The 17,758-nt window shown below is 40.2% G+C and overlaps 1 protein-coding gene across 1 annotated transcript; it reads right to left on the bottom strand.

Moving 5' to 3' along the window:
- Positions 1 to 945: 945 nt before the first annotated feature.
- LOC132543917 (LITAF domain-containing protein-like) lies at positions 946 to 5,130 on the bottom strand. The gene is made up of 3 exons (XM_060207469.1): positions 5,040 to 5,130; positions 2,222 to 2,393; positions 946 to 1,181 (listed from the first exon to the last, which is right to left on the bottom strand). Exons 1-3 carry the CDS (start codon positions 5,110 to 5,112, stop codon positions 1,073 to 1,075), a joined length of 354 nt encoding a protein of 117 aa, XP_060063452.1. The 5' UTR covers positions 5,113 to 5,130; the 3' UTR covers positions 946 to 1,072.
- Positions 5,131 to 17,758: the final 12,628 nt, after the last annotated feature.

Raw genomic sequence — 17,758 nt, 5'->3', positions numbered from 1 at the left:
ATTATTATACAAAATTTGTCAAATTTTAATGAAAACAATGTCAAGAAAAATATAGCATGAAATATGGGTAAAGATATGTGTGGTATTTCTTGTTTATGTCACATAGATAAAAAGTCCACCCCATCAACAGCAGCAGTGTATATTACACCATCAAATTGGATGTAATGCTATCAACCGATTTTGTTCTAGTCGTATCTTATCATTCGTTTCATAAAAGAACAAATCAACGCCACTATAGTTAGAAAAAAAAACCCAGTAACAGACAGAAATAATATCGAATACACCTACCAATATAATGTTATTAAATTAATGCCCCAAAAACACAGTAATAAACACATACAACTAAGTTAAATGGATGACATATATGCAAATTTCTGTGTAGATAGAATTAATACGTTTACCACAGAAAGCAATACTGTATACTTGTATTTCATGGCACATAGACCAAGGTTAAGTCTGAGAACTATACTATTACTATCTTTCATGTCTATCTATCGACCTGGAGAATTATAGGTTTCGTTCATTATCTTTAAAGAAAGCAAAAATATATCATCTCTGTGATAAAGCGATGGAGGTCTCTACTAAATTATCAAAATCTGTAAATGAAGTTTGTCAGCTGTACAGGGCTTGCATGAAAAAAACCCAGCTTCTGTGGTCTGGTTAAAACAGTTTTAAACCTCAAGGTTTCAAGCAGCATGTCCATTCCCTTCCGTCCAAGATATTGAAGTTCAGCTGAGAACGACATTAACTAGACACACAGGTTATTTACATATCACAACTATACCACTAAGTATCACAATGAGAAAGGACGTATCCTTATAGGTTTTCTACAAACAAAAACACTTCATAATAGATTGCTGTACAATCTCCTACAGCACAGTTAGTTTGAGAACAATGTTGATCGTTCACTATTTCACTGATACTGGTACAACAGTATTTCCTTCCTTCATTTTTATGACATCTTTCCAATTCTAGATGGTTGAGATCACGTTTGATAACAGATGTAATAGAAACGCGATCCACGTCGATTTAAAACTGGTGTTAAGTAGTTATTCCCGATATACCATTTTATCTACATACGGTTAAACTTGCCGACCTGTTGGTTGCAGTTTGGGCAGGAGTGAATGACATCCTTGCAGCCATTAAGGCAGAATGGAATGAGGCAACAGCCGATCCACAATCTGAGGTAAAGATAACTTACGTTAACGACAAAGACGACATGGTTACTATTTTTTATGTTAACTCCACACTTAAAATTTTGCAAAATTTAAAGACATAACCCAATTTAATGTTTATTTGGCGAGTGCGATATATTTGTAGTAATGTTGACACTAGTGTTGACAACTGGGACGTTGAATGCTGGGACTGTGGTATATAGATATTTTGATGTTGACAATGGTGTTGACTCTGGACTTTGAATGCTAGGACTGTGGTATATAGATATTTTGATGTTGACACTAGTGTTGACTCTGGACTATGAATGCTAGGACTGTGGTACATATATATTTTGATGTTGACAATAGTGATGACACATGGGACTATGAATGCTAGGACTGTGGTATATAGATATTTTGATGTTGACACTAGTGTTGACTCTGGACTATGAATGCTAGGACTGTGGTACATATATATTTTGATGTTGACAATAGTGTTGACACATTGGACTATGAATGCTGGGACTGTGGTATATAGATATTTTGATGTTGACACTAGTGTTGACACATGGGACTATGAATGCTGGGACTGTGGTATATAGATATTTTGATGTTGATAATGGTGTTGACTCTGGACTTTGAATGCTAGGACTGTGGTATATAGATATTTTGATGTTGACACTAGTGTTGACTCTGGACTATGAATGCTAGGACTGTGGTACATATATATTTTGATGTTGACAATAGTGATGACACATGGGACGTTGAATGCTGGGACTGTGGTATATTGATATTTTGATGTTGACACTAGTGTTGACACATGGGACTATGAATGCAAGGACTGTGGTACATATATATTTTGATGTTGACACTAGTGTTGACACATGGGACTATGAATGCTGGGACTGTGGTACATATATATTTTGATGTTGACACTAGTGTTGACTCTGGACTTTGAATGCTGGGACTGTAGTTTGTTGGTAATTTGATATTGTGACAATAAATTGATGCTTTTGAGCATTTTCTTTCTTGGCGCCAGGTAAAGTATGTATGATAAGAACACTTACCCCAGAAGGATCAGGATGCCACAGAGAAGCCAGGCGAGCGTGCCAGTGACGTATGAAGTGGAAGTGACTATTTGCGCATTACAAAATGGACAGGCCATGCTGACGGGACTCTCACGGAAAATATTGATGGGTTGTGCATATCCCGGATTCGTGACTATCACAGTATGTTGAGCTGCAGCAGAAATTTAATCAATATGAACCGAGGTTAGATAAGTATTGAAGTGATTTAAAGTTGTCACTGGTTCGGCTCTTGGGACAGACATCAGTTTGGACTCTTGAAGAAGACGCTTCCTGTTGGGATAGACTCAGCTGTAAATGATTGGCAGTGCGTACGTGTCATCTTTGAGGGAAACGCCGGTGATATAACTAGCTATAGGTTTTAAAGTCCTATAGATGTTATGGACGAATCATAAGTTGTTGACAGAACTGAATGAGACGTCAGACAGGCGGTGAAGAAGAGGAATATTAAGCCGGATTGTGTGGACACCAGTAGAAACCAGGAGTCAGTGACAGAACTGGAATTTTTAAACAGACTGGTGGCGAAGGCGAGCATGACTGGAACCGTACAGACTGGATACAATATCACTTGCTACCAAGTTCATTTTGTCCCATTAGGGTACCGCTGAGTTTACATTGTAGATGTACACCTCACTAGTAATATAATGACAGGTTCTGCCTGGTCGCGAGTTTAAAGACTGATGTGATATATTTCTAACACAATTTCGATACCAATGAATGTTAGAGAACCGCCCTTTATAGATCTTAAGAGGTGAAAACACATGGAAGGACCAACTAAATGCACATATATATAATCCGAATTTGTAACATAATAATTATGACTACCTGACGTTTGTTCTCAGCTGTATTTGTTTAAATGTTCTCAGTGAATAAGAAATGTGAATCCGGATAAATACTAAATCTCAATAGAAGGATAGCTTAAATTCAAAATATGGCGACTCGAATAAATTCTTAATTAGGACAATTCCGATACATGCGATTGTCTTATACAATATCAACACTAAGAATAAGCTTCAAGAATTGTAAACATCCCCATCGCTAAACATCAGTGGTGAAGCTCATAATTAATAACATTGAAGTACAGTGGTAAATGAGGTAATCCTATATTACTATGGTGACGTATATCCGGCCATTATCCGCTACTATTGCAACTTATATGTGTCAATCATCCTTGATATAGTGATGTAAATTTGGTCACTCGGCGTTACTAAACTGTACCTGGTTTGATAGCTAATATCATAGCCGACCTCTTTTGGTTTTAACATCATACATGCTATTATAGATGTTTGTGTCCTGCGTGAAATATCAAAAGGGCATAGTTATGCTCAACTGTCACATACCAAAGAAAAAATGGCAACACTCCACCTGTGTTAATTATGACAAAAAAAAATAATAAAATGTCATTTCTGAATAGTGTGGAGCGCGGAATGCGGGCGGGTGTTGGGGGTATGGTTTGGGGTTGTGTTTGGGGTTGATGTTTGGGTTGGGGTTGTGTCTGGGGTTTGGGGGTGTGGGTTGGGGTTGTGTTTGGGGTTGAGGTTTGGGTTGGGGTTGTGTCTGGGGTTTGGGGGTGTGGGTTGGGGTTGTGTTTGGGATTGGGGTTTGGGTTGGGGTTGTGTCTGGGGTTTGGGGGTGTGGGTTGGGGTTGTGTTTGGGATTGGGGTTTGGGTTGGGGTTGTGTCTGGGGTTTGGGGGTGTGGGTTGGGGTTGTGTTTGGGGTTGGGGGGTGTGGGTTGGGGTTGTGTTTGGGATTGGGGTTTGGGTTGGGGTTGTGTCTGGGGTTTGGGGGTGTGGGTTGGGGTTGTGTTTGGGGTTTGGGGGTGTGGGTTGGGGTTGTGTTTGGGGTTGGGGGTGTGGGTTGGGGTTGTGTCTGGGGTTTGGGGGTGTGGGTTGGGGTTGTGTTTGGGTTTGGGGGTGTGGGTTGGGGTTGTGTTTGGGTTTGGGGGTGTGGGTTGGGGTTGTGTTTGGGGTTGGGGGGTGTGGGTTGGGGTTGTGTTTGGGGTTTGGGGGTGTGGGTTGGGGTTGTGTTTGGGGTTGGGGGTGTGGGTTGGGGTTGTGTCTGGGGTTTGGGGGTGTGGGTTGGGGTTGTGTTTGGGATTGGGGATGGGGGTGGGGGTTGTGTTTGGGGATGGGGTTGGGGGATGTGTTTGGGGTTGGGGATGGGGTTGGGGGATGTGTTAGGGGTTGGGGATGGGGGTGGGGGTAGGTTGGGGCTTTAACGGCTCGTTAATGAAAAAACACCCTGCTCAGAACAGCCATTTAATGGCTCGGTTTACTAAACCAAGGCCATGGATTAGTAAACCGAGGCCACGGATTGCTAAACCGAGGCCTCGGAATTAAGAAAAAAAACTGTGATGTCCCTTCCGGGGCTCCATAGATATCTTTTGTTTTAATTGGCCTCATTGAGTCACGTTTCAATGACATATAATTATACCAACGATTTTTCTGGCACATTGTACATCTTGATTAAAGTTACAAGCATTATGGCGTCGTGTTTTTCTCCGGTCAGTCATTCTGTCGATCCATTTCTAAGTCGCGGATTTCGCTTTCTTCGCACGCCTACACAAATTGTAAATGTAGATGGTCGGTTTTATTTTTCATCATTAAACGAGAGACATTGTCATTCTTACAGAGACAGCGTTCAATAAGCTCATCCAAGTAAACAAATATTACAGATAACTCGTTCTGATTTCCTGATCAATTTCGTAAAATATTTCATGGCTATACATAGATAATTAGATCTAACCACCGTGTATCTACCATTCCGAAATAAGAAGCTCAGAACTAAACCACTTCTTACCTGATTGTTGTGTGGGATATCCCATAGGTTGCTGAGGTTGGGTATATCCCGGGGGTGGTGGAGGTTGAGCCATCGTGGGTGCTGGTGGTAATAACACCTAACCTGTTTTTCTGATGTCAGTAGCGGCCTGACTGCAAGCGACTATCGGCAGGTAGGCAATGTTAGTCGATACCGCACAAACACACATTATTTCATTGTCCGTACCGCATGGCTGATTCTCCGTGGAAGGAAGCCCTCCAGGACGGAATGTATATGAATTTTACAATACTTTGCTTCCGTAAATATGCTGTACGCAAAGACGTTATTACATAAAAAATGTTGATTCGAGTGTTTATTAGAGTAATCGTTATCAATAAATACTACCATTTCTGTATCGATTTAAATCAAACATTGTGACGTTAGTTGTGTACAATTCAGTGGCGTGTCACGTGGTTCATTTCACCATTTATTTTTATTTTCAAAAAAATGTCTATATCTTAAGTCCCTGGCCGTTTCGTGGACTTAAAACAGTGAAAACAAAGTAGGATAAACTAATTTGTTTTAATTATTTACTGTCTTGTCACAAGCGTTGCTGGAGGTCTCGGCGTGTATATATTTATCAAACTGTAACTCTTTATCCATGTACCAATGACAGAGCCAAATTTATACTAATATTTGGCATGGTATTTACCTGATCTGGATTAAAATGATCTGGATTAAAATGAATTGTCACATTTTAACAATGTATTAACAAGTCTAGCTCTTTATAATATGTTAGCATACACAGATAAGGCATGTTAAGTCGAGTTTCGCCACAGATACCTTGTCTAGATACATTCATAACCTAATGACAAATTTAATTAAATTCACTCCATCCAAACACTAATTGAAATCATTGATAATTTCACGTGGCCTTGACGTGACTAGTAGACACTTAAAAACAAGAATATCAGTGAATACTACCCGAAAACGATTTTATCGGACACAAAAAAAAAATCAAAAGGCAATAATTCTGTAATTAAAAAGTTGCAGGCCCTGAATTTTGCACGATGCAAGTAGTTTCAATAACTATTAAATTATTTAATTATTCGGAGAGGACAAAAACCTATTGCGAAGTCGCTTTTATTTGTTTAGTGTAGTGTGTGGTATGTCAGGTCTACCGTAAACAATGGAATGTGTTTGTTGTGTTAATCACCAAGACAGCAAAGGCCGTATTGCACAATCAACACGACGACTTCTATTTGTGTCATAAATACGTCTTTGTTAGTAATCTATAAAACGAGCAAATGCACACAGTATACGATGGTGATGGTATACTCTCGAGCACCAATTGATGGAGACCTTGGGAGGGGGAGGGGCATATATCCAATTTAAAGGCTCTGAAGGAGAAGACACACATGAGCGTTATTTGGGTTGTAAATCAAGCATTGACATATTTACTGTGTAAACTGTGTGTATCCAAAATGTGATCGCGTGATAACGTATCTCTTGGTATTCCTGGGGATTAATAATTGAAAGTATACAATGTATGTATACATTTTAAAAGGTTTGACAAAGGAAAAATACACATTAGCTGATAATATGCACAAAATACTAATGGAATTCGTGCTTGATTTTCAGCAAAAGGACAGGTGTCTTGACGCCACCAATGACGCTGGTAAACTAGTACCAAAGCTGCATTTGGACAAAATGAATTATTTTAAAATTTTGTGTCAAGAAATCTACTTAAAATGTATTACACTGTGCATTATATGATAGCTTATATATAGAGGGGACACAACTTTGACATCGTGACATTTGATCGCGCTTGATCGGAACAATTGGTACGGAGTCTCCGTCGTATAATTGGTTTAGCATCATCTTTCAACGATGTTCATCAGAAGGCGCGAGGGGGTTATCTTTATCCCGTAAGCTTTCAGAGTCGGGATGGGTCACTAGAATTCACAAACTGTCACAAAAGCAGAACGTCTGGGATCAAAGCAGTCTTCTTCCGCCAGGTGTCGGTCCAGTGGCGGAACTTGCTTTAAGAATATTCAGTCATTATAAACTGGCAGTAAAGGAACTACATGAGATCGTTAAAACAGTAACAAATGGAGTGATACTGCGCCCGTAACTGAAATTATCCTCTGTGTAGTACTGAGATATGATGTTTTAAATGACGTCAAACAACTTCTTAACGGTAATATAACAACAACCAGCGGGACAGAGATTTATTCTGGCGAGAGGGCTAGAGGACCAGCGTTAATTTAAAGCCTATCGTCAGCACCAATACTAAACATGTACCATCGACATTGTCAACAATCTCAGCATTAGGCAAGGTCCAACGACAATATCAGTATTACCAGCACTAGACAAGGACCATCGACATTGTCAGCAATCTCAGCGTTAGGCAAGGACCATCGACATTGTCAACAATCTCAGCATTAGGCAAGGACCATCGACATTGTCAGCAATCTCAGCGTTAGGCAAGGACCATCGACATTGTCAACAATCTCAGCGTTAGGCAAGGACCATCGACATTGTCAGCAATCTCAGCGTTAGGCAAGGACCATCGACATTGTCAGCAATCTCAGCGTTAGGCAAGGACCATCGACATTGTCAGCAATCTCAGCGTTAGGCAAGGACCATCGACATTGTCAGTAATCTCAGCGTTAGGCAAGGACCATCGACATTGTCAGCAATCTCAGCGTTAGGCAAGGACCATTGACATTGTCAGCAATCTCAGCGTTAGGCAAGGACCATCGACAATATCAGTATTACCGGCACTAAACAAGGACCATCGACAACGTCAGTATTACTAGCACTAGATAAGGAACATAGACTAGGTCAGTATTACCAGCACTAGGCAAGGAACATAGACTAGGTCAGTATTACCGGCACTAGGCAAGGACCATCGATATTATCAGTATTACCGGCACTAAACAAGGAACATAGACTAGGTCAGTATTACCAGCACTAGACAAGGAACATAGACTAGGTCAGTATTATCAGCACTAGACAAGGAACATAGACTAGGTCAGTATTACCAGCACTAAACAAGGAACATAGACTAGGTCAGTATTACCAGCACTAGACAAGGAACATAGACTAGGTCAGTATTACCAGCACTAAACAAGGACTATCGACAATGTCAGTATTACTAGCACTAGACAAGGAACATAGACTAGGTCAGTGTTACCAACACTAGACAAGGACTATCGACAATGTCAGTATTAGCGGCACTAAACAAGGACTATCGACAATGTCAAGATAACCAACACTAAACAAGGACTATCGAAAATTTCAGAATTACCAGCACTAAACAAGGACCATCGACAATGTCAGTATTACCAACACTAAACAAGGACTATCGACAATGTCAGTATTACCGGCACTAACCAAGGACTATCGGCAATGTCAGTATTACCAACACTAAACAAGGACTATCGAAAATGTCAGTATTAGCGGCACTAAACAAGGACTATCGACAATGTCAAGATAACCAACACTAAACAAGGACTATCGAGAACGTCAGTATTAGCGGCACTAAACAAGGACTATCGACAATGTCAGTATTACCAACACTAAACAAGGACTATCGACAATGTCAGTATTACCGGCACTAACCAAGGACTATCGACAACGTCAGTATTACCAACATTAAACAAGGACTATCGACAATGTCAGTATTACCAACATTAAACAAGGACTATCGACAATGTCAGTATTACCAACACTAAACAAGGACTATCGACAGTGTCAGTATTACCATCACTAAACAAGGACTATCGACAATGTCAGAGTTAACAGCACTAAACAAGGACTATCGACAATGTCAGTATTACCAACATTAAACAAGGACTATCGACAATGTCAGTATTACCAACACTAAACAAGGACTATCGACAGTGTCAGTATTACCATCACTAAACAAGGACTATCGACAATGTCAGAGTTAACAGCACTAAACAAGGACTATCGACAATGTCAATATTACCAACACTAAACAAGGACTATCGACAACGTCAGTATTACCAGCACTAAACAAGGACTATCGACAATGTCAACATCACGAGAACGAAAGAAGGACTATCGACAATGTCAGCATTATCGCACCTCAACAGAATTTTAACCAGCACTGGCGGAGGACATCAGAATACCCTAACGAAGACCTTACAGGGTCAAGTAAAACTGCTACAGTACATGTACATGTATATATTTCATTGGTTAAGCACCATTGGAATCAGTTTTACTTCCTGTTAAAGAAACATTTGAACTATTTTACTACATATATAACTTATTGCATATACATATACAAATAGATATTAAATTATTGCACAATCTAAATATTTATTAAATCGGAAACGCAAAATTTATTTTATGACAATTTGGCCTTTCTTTCAGTAAGGAGAAAAAGTCAATGACCGGAGCTTACGTTAGGAGAGGGTATTTAATGCTTGGAATGTACCTCGAGTTTACATCAAATAATCTAATAATATAAGGATGGAAACAATAAGAGCTTACACATTAAAAGAACCCTAATTTATGCTCGATGAAATGAACACATACAAGGAACAAAAGTAACATTTCCATGGCGATCGCTGAAACATTATAATGAAAATTATATCGTGTGTCCTGTAAGGGTATTCTGCTTCACTGACGACATCCACCATGAAGATCTTGGTCACTTCAAATAATAAATGTCACGTTCTCAAACAACCTTGGAGTTCTTTATTCCATACAGAGTAAACAACAAATAAGAAATATCTCGTCCTCAAACAACCTTAAAGTTGTTAATTCCAAACTGAGTAAACAACAAGTAAGTAAGACCATGTTCCCAAACAACCTAAGTATTGTTTTTTTCTTATAGAATATACCCAAGTGTAAATATATTAGTTAAGGCGTACTGATATAACTTGTAGTAAAATGCTGCTAATTGATAGTTTCATATAAAGGAATTAACGACTTTTTCCATCTTCATAGCAATAAATGGAGTAAAATCCATACATGTGTAAAACAATCGTCAAGTACTAAGCTTTTTCTTTTTTTTTTATTTTCCGCGAATGCACAAAGCGACATTAGGTCAAAGGTCACGGTATCAGCCAATCAATCCGCTTGAATGTGAGAAAAATTATATTGACCTTAGCTGTATATCTACAGTTCTAATAGATCTGTGTAAATATATAAGTATGACACATATATTTATGGAATTCTATTGACATCTTTCAGTTTTACCATAAGAAAATTTATCCGATATTATTGGTTATAAGTAATTGTGATGTTTAGTATTTTTATATTTTTCATATCATTGTGTTAGTTTCTTGTCGTTATTTTATGCTATGATTATAGCTGTTTTCATTGTAAAAAACACCTGCTATTGATAAGTACTGAACATAAACATCTATTAGTAGATGTGTTTTTACTAAATTTATCTACACAGATTTGTAAGTGCCTTGAGATTGGAATAACACCCGCCTATTGTGGTGGAAAAGATGGCATACTGCCACTGCTAACTAAATACAGGTAGAAGACATTTGCGTAACACCTGAAATATATATATATATATAAACTGCAATGACGGGTGTTGTATGTTTTTCTCTTCAAACATATTTTATTACCATACTTGTCAATATCAGGATGGGGATACAAGTTATTACAACATCAATTATTACCTTTCCTAAAACAAATTACAGTTACAGCATTTAAAAAGCAAACATGTAATGAATCTTTAATTATATACATGCTGAAAATTTACGTTGATCTCCGAACTAAGAAAACAAAGCAATTAGACCAATCGTAATCTAAAATCTATCGTCAGACTTTATGAAATTGTTCACATTTCTAAATATCATTTCATTAGTGTCTACGTGCAAATTTTCATTTCTAGAAAGAAGTACCTCTAAATTAAAAAACTAAGCTACATTTTCAAGATTAAGGAAATACATCTGTGCTGTTCATAATTTGGACAATCAGAGAAAAAATTAAAAATATTTCATTACTGACCGATCACATCTACGCTAACGGGTCAGCTAAAAACTTTTTGATATTAAACTTGACTATATAATCACGTTAACTACACAGACATCAGTGTTATCTACGGAAGCGTATTCCGGCCACGTTGTGTTTTCTTCTATCTCGAAATTTCGAGATAGCAACTCGAAATTTTTATATAGCAACTCGAAATTTCGAGATAGCAACTCGAAATTTCGAGATAGCAACTAGAAATTTCGAGTTAGTAAATCGAAATTTTGAGTTAGTAAGTTAAACCCGAAAAGTCGAAATTTCGAGTTGTTATCTCGAAATTTCGGGTTAATATCTCAAAATTTCGGATTACTTACTCAAAATTTCAGATTACTAACTCGAAATTTCGAGTTAAATAAAACACAGCGTGGCCGGAATACGATTCCATAGTTATCTGATAGCTTACATGCCCTCGTAAAACTTGTGTTTGTTGTTAGCACAGGAATTTTCCTCCTTAACATGGTCTATATATTTCCCATTTTTATAGGAAAGACTCCTAGAGTTGTAAACGAAAGATGGTGGTACAAAAAGGGAAATACAGTATTGTCATTATAACAAAGACACACAAGTTGAAGGGTATCTTCAAACGAAAGGTGGTATTTTGTAGGACATGACTCAGATATATCTTCTTCATAAATGAATCAGTCACAGTCGAGTTTTAATTTAACTCTGTACTTCACAGTCTGACAATCGCAATGAAAAATTAGGACATCAAATTTAGGATTACTATGGGCTAAAACTTGCATTATCAACCCCCAGAAATTAATCTTTAGCACTCAGTTTGCCGTTAAGACTAGACGATATACAATGACCAATACTTATCCTTCAGTTGATGTATACCCTGAACTATAACTAGGTCAAGCTTTTGTCCGCCATTGGATGACAATAGTCATGGTATAATGATATGAGAGTGTTAAGGGTTACGCTTTACCTGTGGTGGCTGTTGGGTACGCAGTTTGGTACGCCGGTGGTGGTGCCGTGTATCCCGCTGGCGGAGGTACAGCCTGTTGCTGCGCAGGATAAGCGCCAGGTTTTGATCCTTGGTTAGGAGGTGGTGGTTGTGGTTGTGTGGCCATCTTGTATTATGCGTCTCGAATGCTGCGTTAATGTTTGTCCCTTGAGTAAGGCACGGAACACTGGATATCGGTGCTAAGAGAAACAGATCTACCTGTAGGTATATATATATTAATGACCTGTTGTATGGTTCGTATCCCGCGAGCAATCGATATAGATTTACCTAGATCCGTAGTCCTATATTTAAACATATTCACATTCATATGTAAACATTTCCTCTCTATGGCGGTGTTTAATAAGTCTCTCTGCTTCAGGGGAGCAGTGACGTTTATATATAACACAGCATACAAATAGTTACCACAAAGGGTTCCAAAACAATGAAACGTTAACACAATCAGCACAGTGACAAAACTAAGAGTCTAGATAAAAAAGATCAATATCATTAATTGAAGATACAACGTGTAAAAAACAGATGGTAATCAGTGGATCAAGACATGCTTCTATATCACTGCAGCAGAAATCCTCCTTGACCGTAGGAACAGGCTAAACATCTACACTTGGACAGAATTTGGCCACAACACTGATACAAATATGGTAGCAAAAATGTTTAATTAATTAGTGACGTCTTCACTGATTCTGTGTCAATTACACAGTTAACAAATAAGTCAAATGGTCTTCTTTTTGGCTATGTTTCGTCCTCTTAATCTGTGAAAAAAAAACAAAAAAAGCTGAGGTTTACAGTTGTCACTGTAAGGCCAATATTGGAGTAGCGATGACGGTAGACATTGTAAGGTCCACATCGGATAAGCGCTAACTGTTGTCATTGTAAGGTCCACATTGGAATAGCGCTAACTGTTGTCACTGTAAGGTCCACATCGGATTAGCGCTAACAGAAGTCATTGTAAAGTCCACATCGGATTAGCGCTAACAGTAATCATTGTAAAGTCCACATTGGATGAGCGCTAACTGTTGCCTTTGTAAAGTCCACATCGGATTAGCGCTAACAGTAGTCATTGTAAGGTCCACATCGGATTAGCGCTAACAGCAGTCATTGTAAGGTCCACATCGGATTAGCGCTAACTGTTGCTATTGTAAAGTCCACATCGGATTAGCACTTACAGTAGTCATTGTAAGGTCCACATTGGATTAGCACTAACTGTTGTCATTGTAAAGTCCACATCGGATTAGCGCTAACTGTTGTCATTGTAAGGTCCACATCGGATTAGCGCTAACAGTAGTCATTGTAAGGTCCACATCGGATTAGCGCTAACTGTTGTCATTGTAAAGTCCACATCGGATTAGCGCTAACTGTTGCTATTGTAAAGTCCACATCGGATTAGCACTTACAGTAGTCATTGTAAGGTCCACATTGGATTAGCACTAACAGTAGTCATTGTAAGTTCCACATCGGATAAACGCTAACTGTAGTCATTGTAGGTCCACATTGGATAGCACTAACAGTAGTCATTGTAAGGTCCACATCGGATTAGCACTAACAGTAGTCATTGTAAGGTCCACATCGGATTAGCACTAACAGTAGTCATTGTGAGGCCCCCATTGGATTAACGCTAACAGTAGTCATTGTAAGGTCCCCATCGGATTAGCACTAACAGTAGTCATTGTAAAGTCCACATTGGATTAGCGCTAACTGTTGCCATGGTAAAGTCCACATCGGATTAGTGCTAACAACAGCCATTGTAGGTCCACATCGGATTAGCGCTAACAACAGCCATTGTAGGTCCTCATTGGATTAGCACTAACAGTAGTCATTGTAAGGTCCACATCGGATTAGCACTAACAGTAGTCATTGTAAGGTCCACATCGGATTAGCACTAACAGTAGTCATTGTGAGGCCCCCATTGGATTAACGCTAACAGTAGTCATTGTAAGGTCCCCATCGGATTAGCGCTAACAGTAGTCATTGTAAAGTCCACATTGGATTAGCGCTAACTGTTGCCATGGTAAAGTCCACATCGGATTAGTGCTAACAACAGCCATTGTAGGTCCACATCGGATTAGCGCTAACAACAGCCATTGTAGGTCCACATTGGATTAGCGCTAGGATTTCTTGCTATCAAATTTGGCCAAACTTTTATCTTGTCTTACTTCCAGCATGGGCTTCAGGATTTTTGTATAGAACAACATCGTTCCGAAAAGAGATTATAGTTGTACTTTATTGGACCTGTATTTGTAAGTGCCAAGTGTACCAATATTCTGTCAAGATTTGTGAAACGTTTCGGCAGACGAGACCAAAAACTGGTCAAAATCTCAGTCCAATTGATAAAACTATATCATCGACATTGATGAGAATATCGAAGTCTTTGGTTATATGCGATAACACAATGTGTTAGGCGTCACTTTTTCAACTGAAGTCATATATATCTAGACCAATGAACGTCATCAAGATATGCGTATAGTGACATCGAAACCACCAGATCTATTTACATTAAATTAATAATGCACGGCGAAATATTTCCACTTAGACCAAGATAGTGACAAAAAAACCCAACCCTTTATTACGCGGCATGTCTAGAGACCTGTGTTGTTTCTGTCAGCTATCGACATATATCACATTGTAATATTAGGACAGAGGCCTTTCGAATATAACCAAACAAGATATGATTAGGCTATAAGTTGAGAGAGTAGGAATGTTACTATCTAAAAAATGAAAAATCACGTCGCTCACCATTAAGCGTCACGAGAACTGATACTTTTGGTTACGTTTTTCAGTAAAGATTAAGATGAGTGACTGATATAATAATGATAGAGTCTGTACCTAAAATATTATCAGCTGGGTTGATGAGGCCCAACCAGGAACTGGTCCGCTCTCGCCGCTGAGTATTGTTTATCGCATCCTGGTGTGCTAAATGATTCACAACCTCTTAATTTATCCTGCTTCATCACTATGGACGTAACGCCCACTTGTCTCCCATCACCTTAGATCTAGCACGCTCCACCTGTCTTCCCTCATCCTCCATATCCAGCAGGAAGCAACATTTCCTGTCTACTCTCTGCCCCCAACAATTTCTTGAGGTCTGATCCTATGCCAGTCGTAGGGCTAGCCAAAATGATCTAGGAACTCCATGTAGTCGACTCCTCAGACAGGATTCAACTTATCCATCCCCGATGTTGACATCATACACAAACTGCTGGTACCTCCTCGTTGACACTAAGCCCGTACCCTTCCATCTTCCAGTTGCTTTCCGCGGTACTTAGCGCTATATCACACCCTCCGAATGGATCTAGCTACATTGCCGACATATACCTGTAAAGCATCCATCACTCTAATATCTGTCCGAGTCATGTCACTGCGTTCCCGTTGGTTAGCACTGTCCCATCGTGCTTTTGGAATAGTTACCAGACCAAGACGACATGATGCCTTAGTTCCTATGTTGCCCAAGTTGGAGTCTGGCTTCTACTGTATGAAGTGTCCACTTGACATTTTATTTCCTTCCTGTTTGTTCTTGTCTTTACAGTTGTTCTTCTAACCTTGTTGTCTACACTATTCCTCAGCATGATGATCTGTCGCACCTTTGTTATCTCCGTCACTGACTTCAGTGGAAATCGGAGCCGTGTTCCAGAGTTGAACAAGCCAATAGTAGTGAAGCCCTGAGATACACTTAACCAACGCTTAATCACAATATCCTCCGGTTGGTGGGTCAGCAGTGGTGGCAAAGCCACTGCTCGTCTATGTTCGCTTCCACATCAGCTCATCTCGTCGGTGCCATAGCCAGCACGATGCCTTCTCTGCAGTTTCTGTAAAATGCCTGATGGCTGCGCTACGGGTTCTTCCTGTGATCCCTAGTGTCTGCAGCATCCTCCATGAGGATTGGGCCGGGAACACTCTGTAGCCCACCTCCACTGGAAATAGCCATACAGTCCATCCCCTCTCTCTGCACTTCGCCATCAGCTCGTCATATTCGGATTTCTTCCTATCATGGGTCTCCTTGAAAAGTTCTTCCCATGGTACTGTTAGCTCAATTGCAATGAGGAGTTTGGACTGCTACGATGACATCATGATTTCAGGCCTCAGCGTTGTCTCCACGACATCCGAGAAGACAATCTTCCTGTCCAAGTCCGCCTTCATCTCCTATGACTAAGCCCTGTCGAAGATAAAATTGTTTCTCGTCCTTCTTTTCTCTCTTTCACCCTACCTGACAAACCGAATAGCAGATTGTGCTGCTAGCCGATTTGTCATCTTCTTCCGTCTTTCCATCTCCAGGATATCAGCCAATACTCTTAGTAAATTGTCATGCCTCCATCGGTATCTTCTTTGCTGAAGTTCTTGCTTGCATCCAGACGGTATGTAGGACATTGACCATTTCTGGTTGCATAGTCTGCAGTTCGGGTCCTCTGTCATTACCCACTGGTACAGATTGACGGGTGATGGAAGAGTGTCATATACTGATCTCAGCATAAATGAGATCCTAAAGGGTTCCGTCCTCCACAATTCCGTCCATGTAAGCTTTCTCTCTGGTAGGTTCCATTTGGTTCGTTCACCCTGCTTTCATCAGATTCATGCTTCCTTGTCTCCTCTACTACTCTCCGTACCACCTTCTGAACCACCTGTCATTGCCCCTGAGTGTTTGCCCTTTCCCACTGATGGAAGTGTGAACAGCCAACACCTGACCTTCCGACACATGTGTTCCCAATTATGTCCTCCAGCTCAAGCACACTTTCCGCTTCCTCTACAGCAGTTGATGCATACCACTTCTGTGCCGTTCTTGTCTGTATTCCTGCCTCACTGAGCTTTGGAGTCCCAGAGCGTCATCACCAGCCTGCACTTTGACACTTTAAACTCCTCGACGACTCTCATTAGTGGCAGTTGTAGTTTAGTAGATAGTCCTTACAGACCTATATCTGTGAAGCTTGGCAGGACTCTTACTCATTTTCTCAGGTACCTGTTCACCTTCTCTAAAGGCTCCATTCTAGTCGTTAAGATCTCATACAGCAACAATTTCGGTAGCATGCCATGCTGGTACATCCATGCCTTATACTTTTCTGGAAATCCCGACTTGTTTATCCTATCCATCCACAGGTGCACCTGGCCCTGGGTGTTCTTCTGGTTCTGACCATCACCCAGTAAGTCATCAAACCAATTCCCATGGCATTTGATGGGTTTGGCAATGCTTGAAGGGATCCCCTCTCCCTGGACCTTTAGTGTGAACTGTTAGCTGATTCTTTCCCACCTCACAATCATGCAACAAGATTTCCAAGTTTTAAAATGCATCCTTGCCCATTGGACCACCGCTTTCAGCACAGTCAGCACCCATCTGGCTTGTACATTCATTGTGGTTGTGATGGTATGGTCATCCGTGACCCCTCAATGGGCTGGTTGGTAGATGTCAGACTCCATTCTTGGTCCTCTGGTTTCCTTCTCTGCAGCCTTCATTGTAAGGTTCATTCCCATGATGATGAGAAATGGTGATATGGTGCATCAGAACTACGAATCTCATCTGCATCCCTCCGAAATTGTCCATTATCATGTTCCTTATCAGTCTTGGGACATGATAATGCTCTGAGGCTACCTCATTCAAGTTGTGTGGGACTGACCCATAGAGGTTGGCAAGATCCAACCAGACTACCGTCAGGTTACCTCTGCCATTCTTGGCTTCCCTGACCAGTTGACTAATTGCACTTGTATGCTCTATGCATCCCAAGAACCCGGGAATACCTCCCTTCTCGACTGAAATGTCAACATAGCTGTTCTCCACCGTGTAGGATGT

This window comes from Ylistrum balloti, unplaced genomic scaffold (assembly GCF_031769215.1).
Source record: "Ylistrum balloti isolate Yb309-2 unplaced genomic scaffold, AGI_CSIRO_Ybal_v1 Utg369772, whole genome shotgun sequence".
Taxonomy (NCBI): Eukaryota; Metazoa; Mollusca; class Bivalvia; order Pectinida; family Pectinidae; genus Ylistrum; species Ylistrum balloti.
Note: the sequence above shows the minus strand (reverse complement) of the source record. Positions and strands in the feature narration are given on the sequence as shown.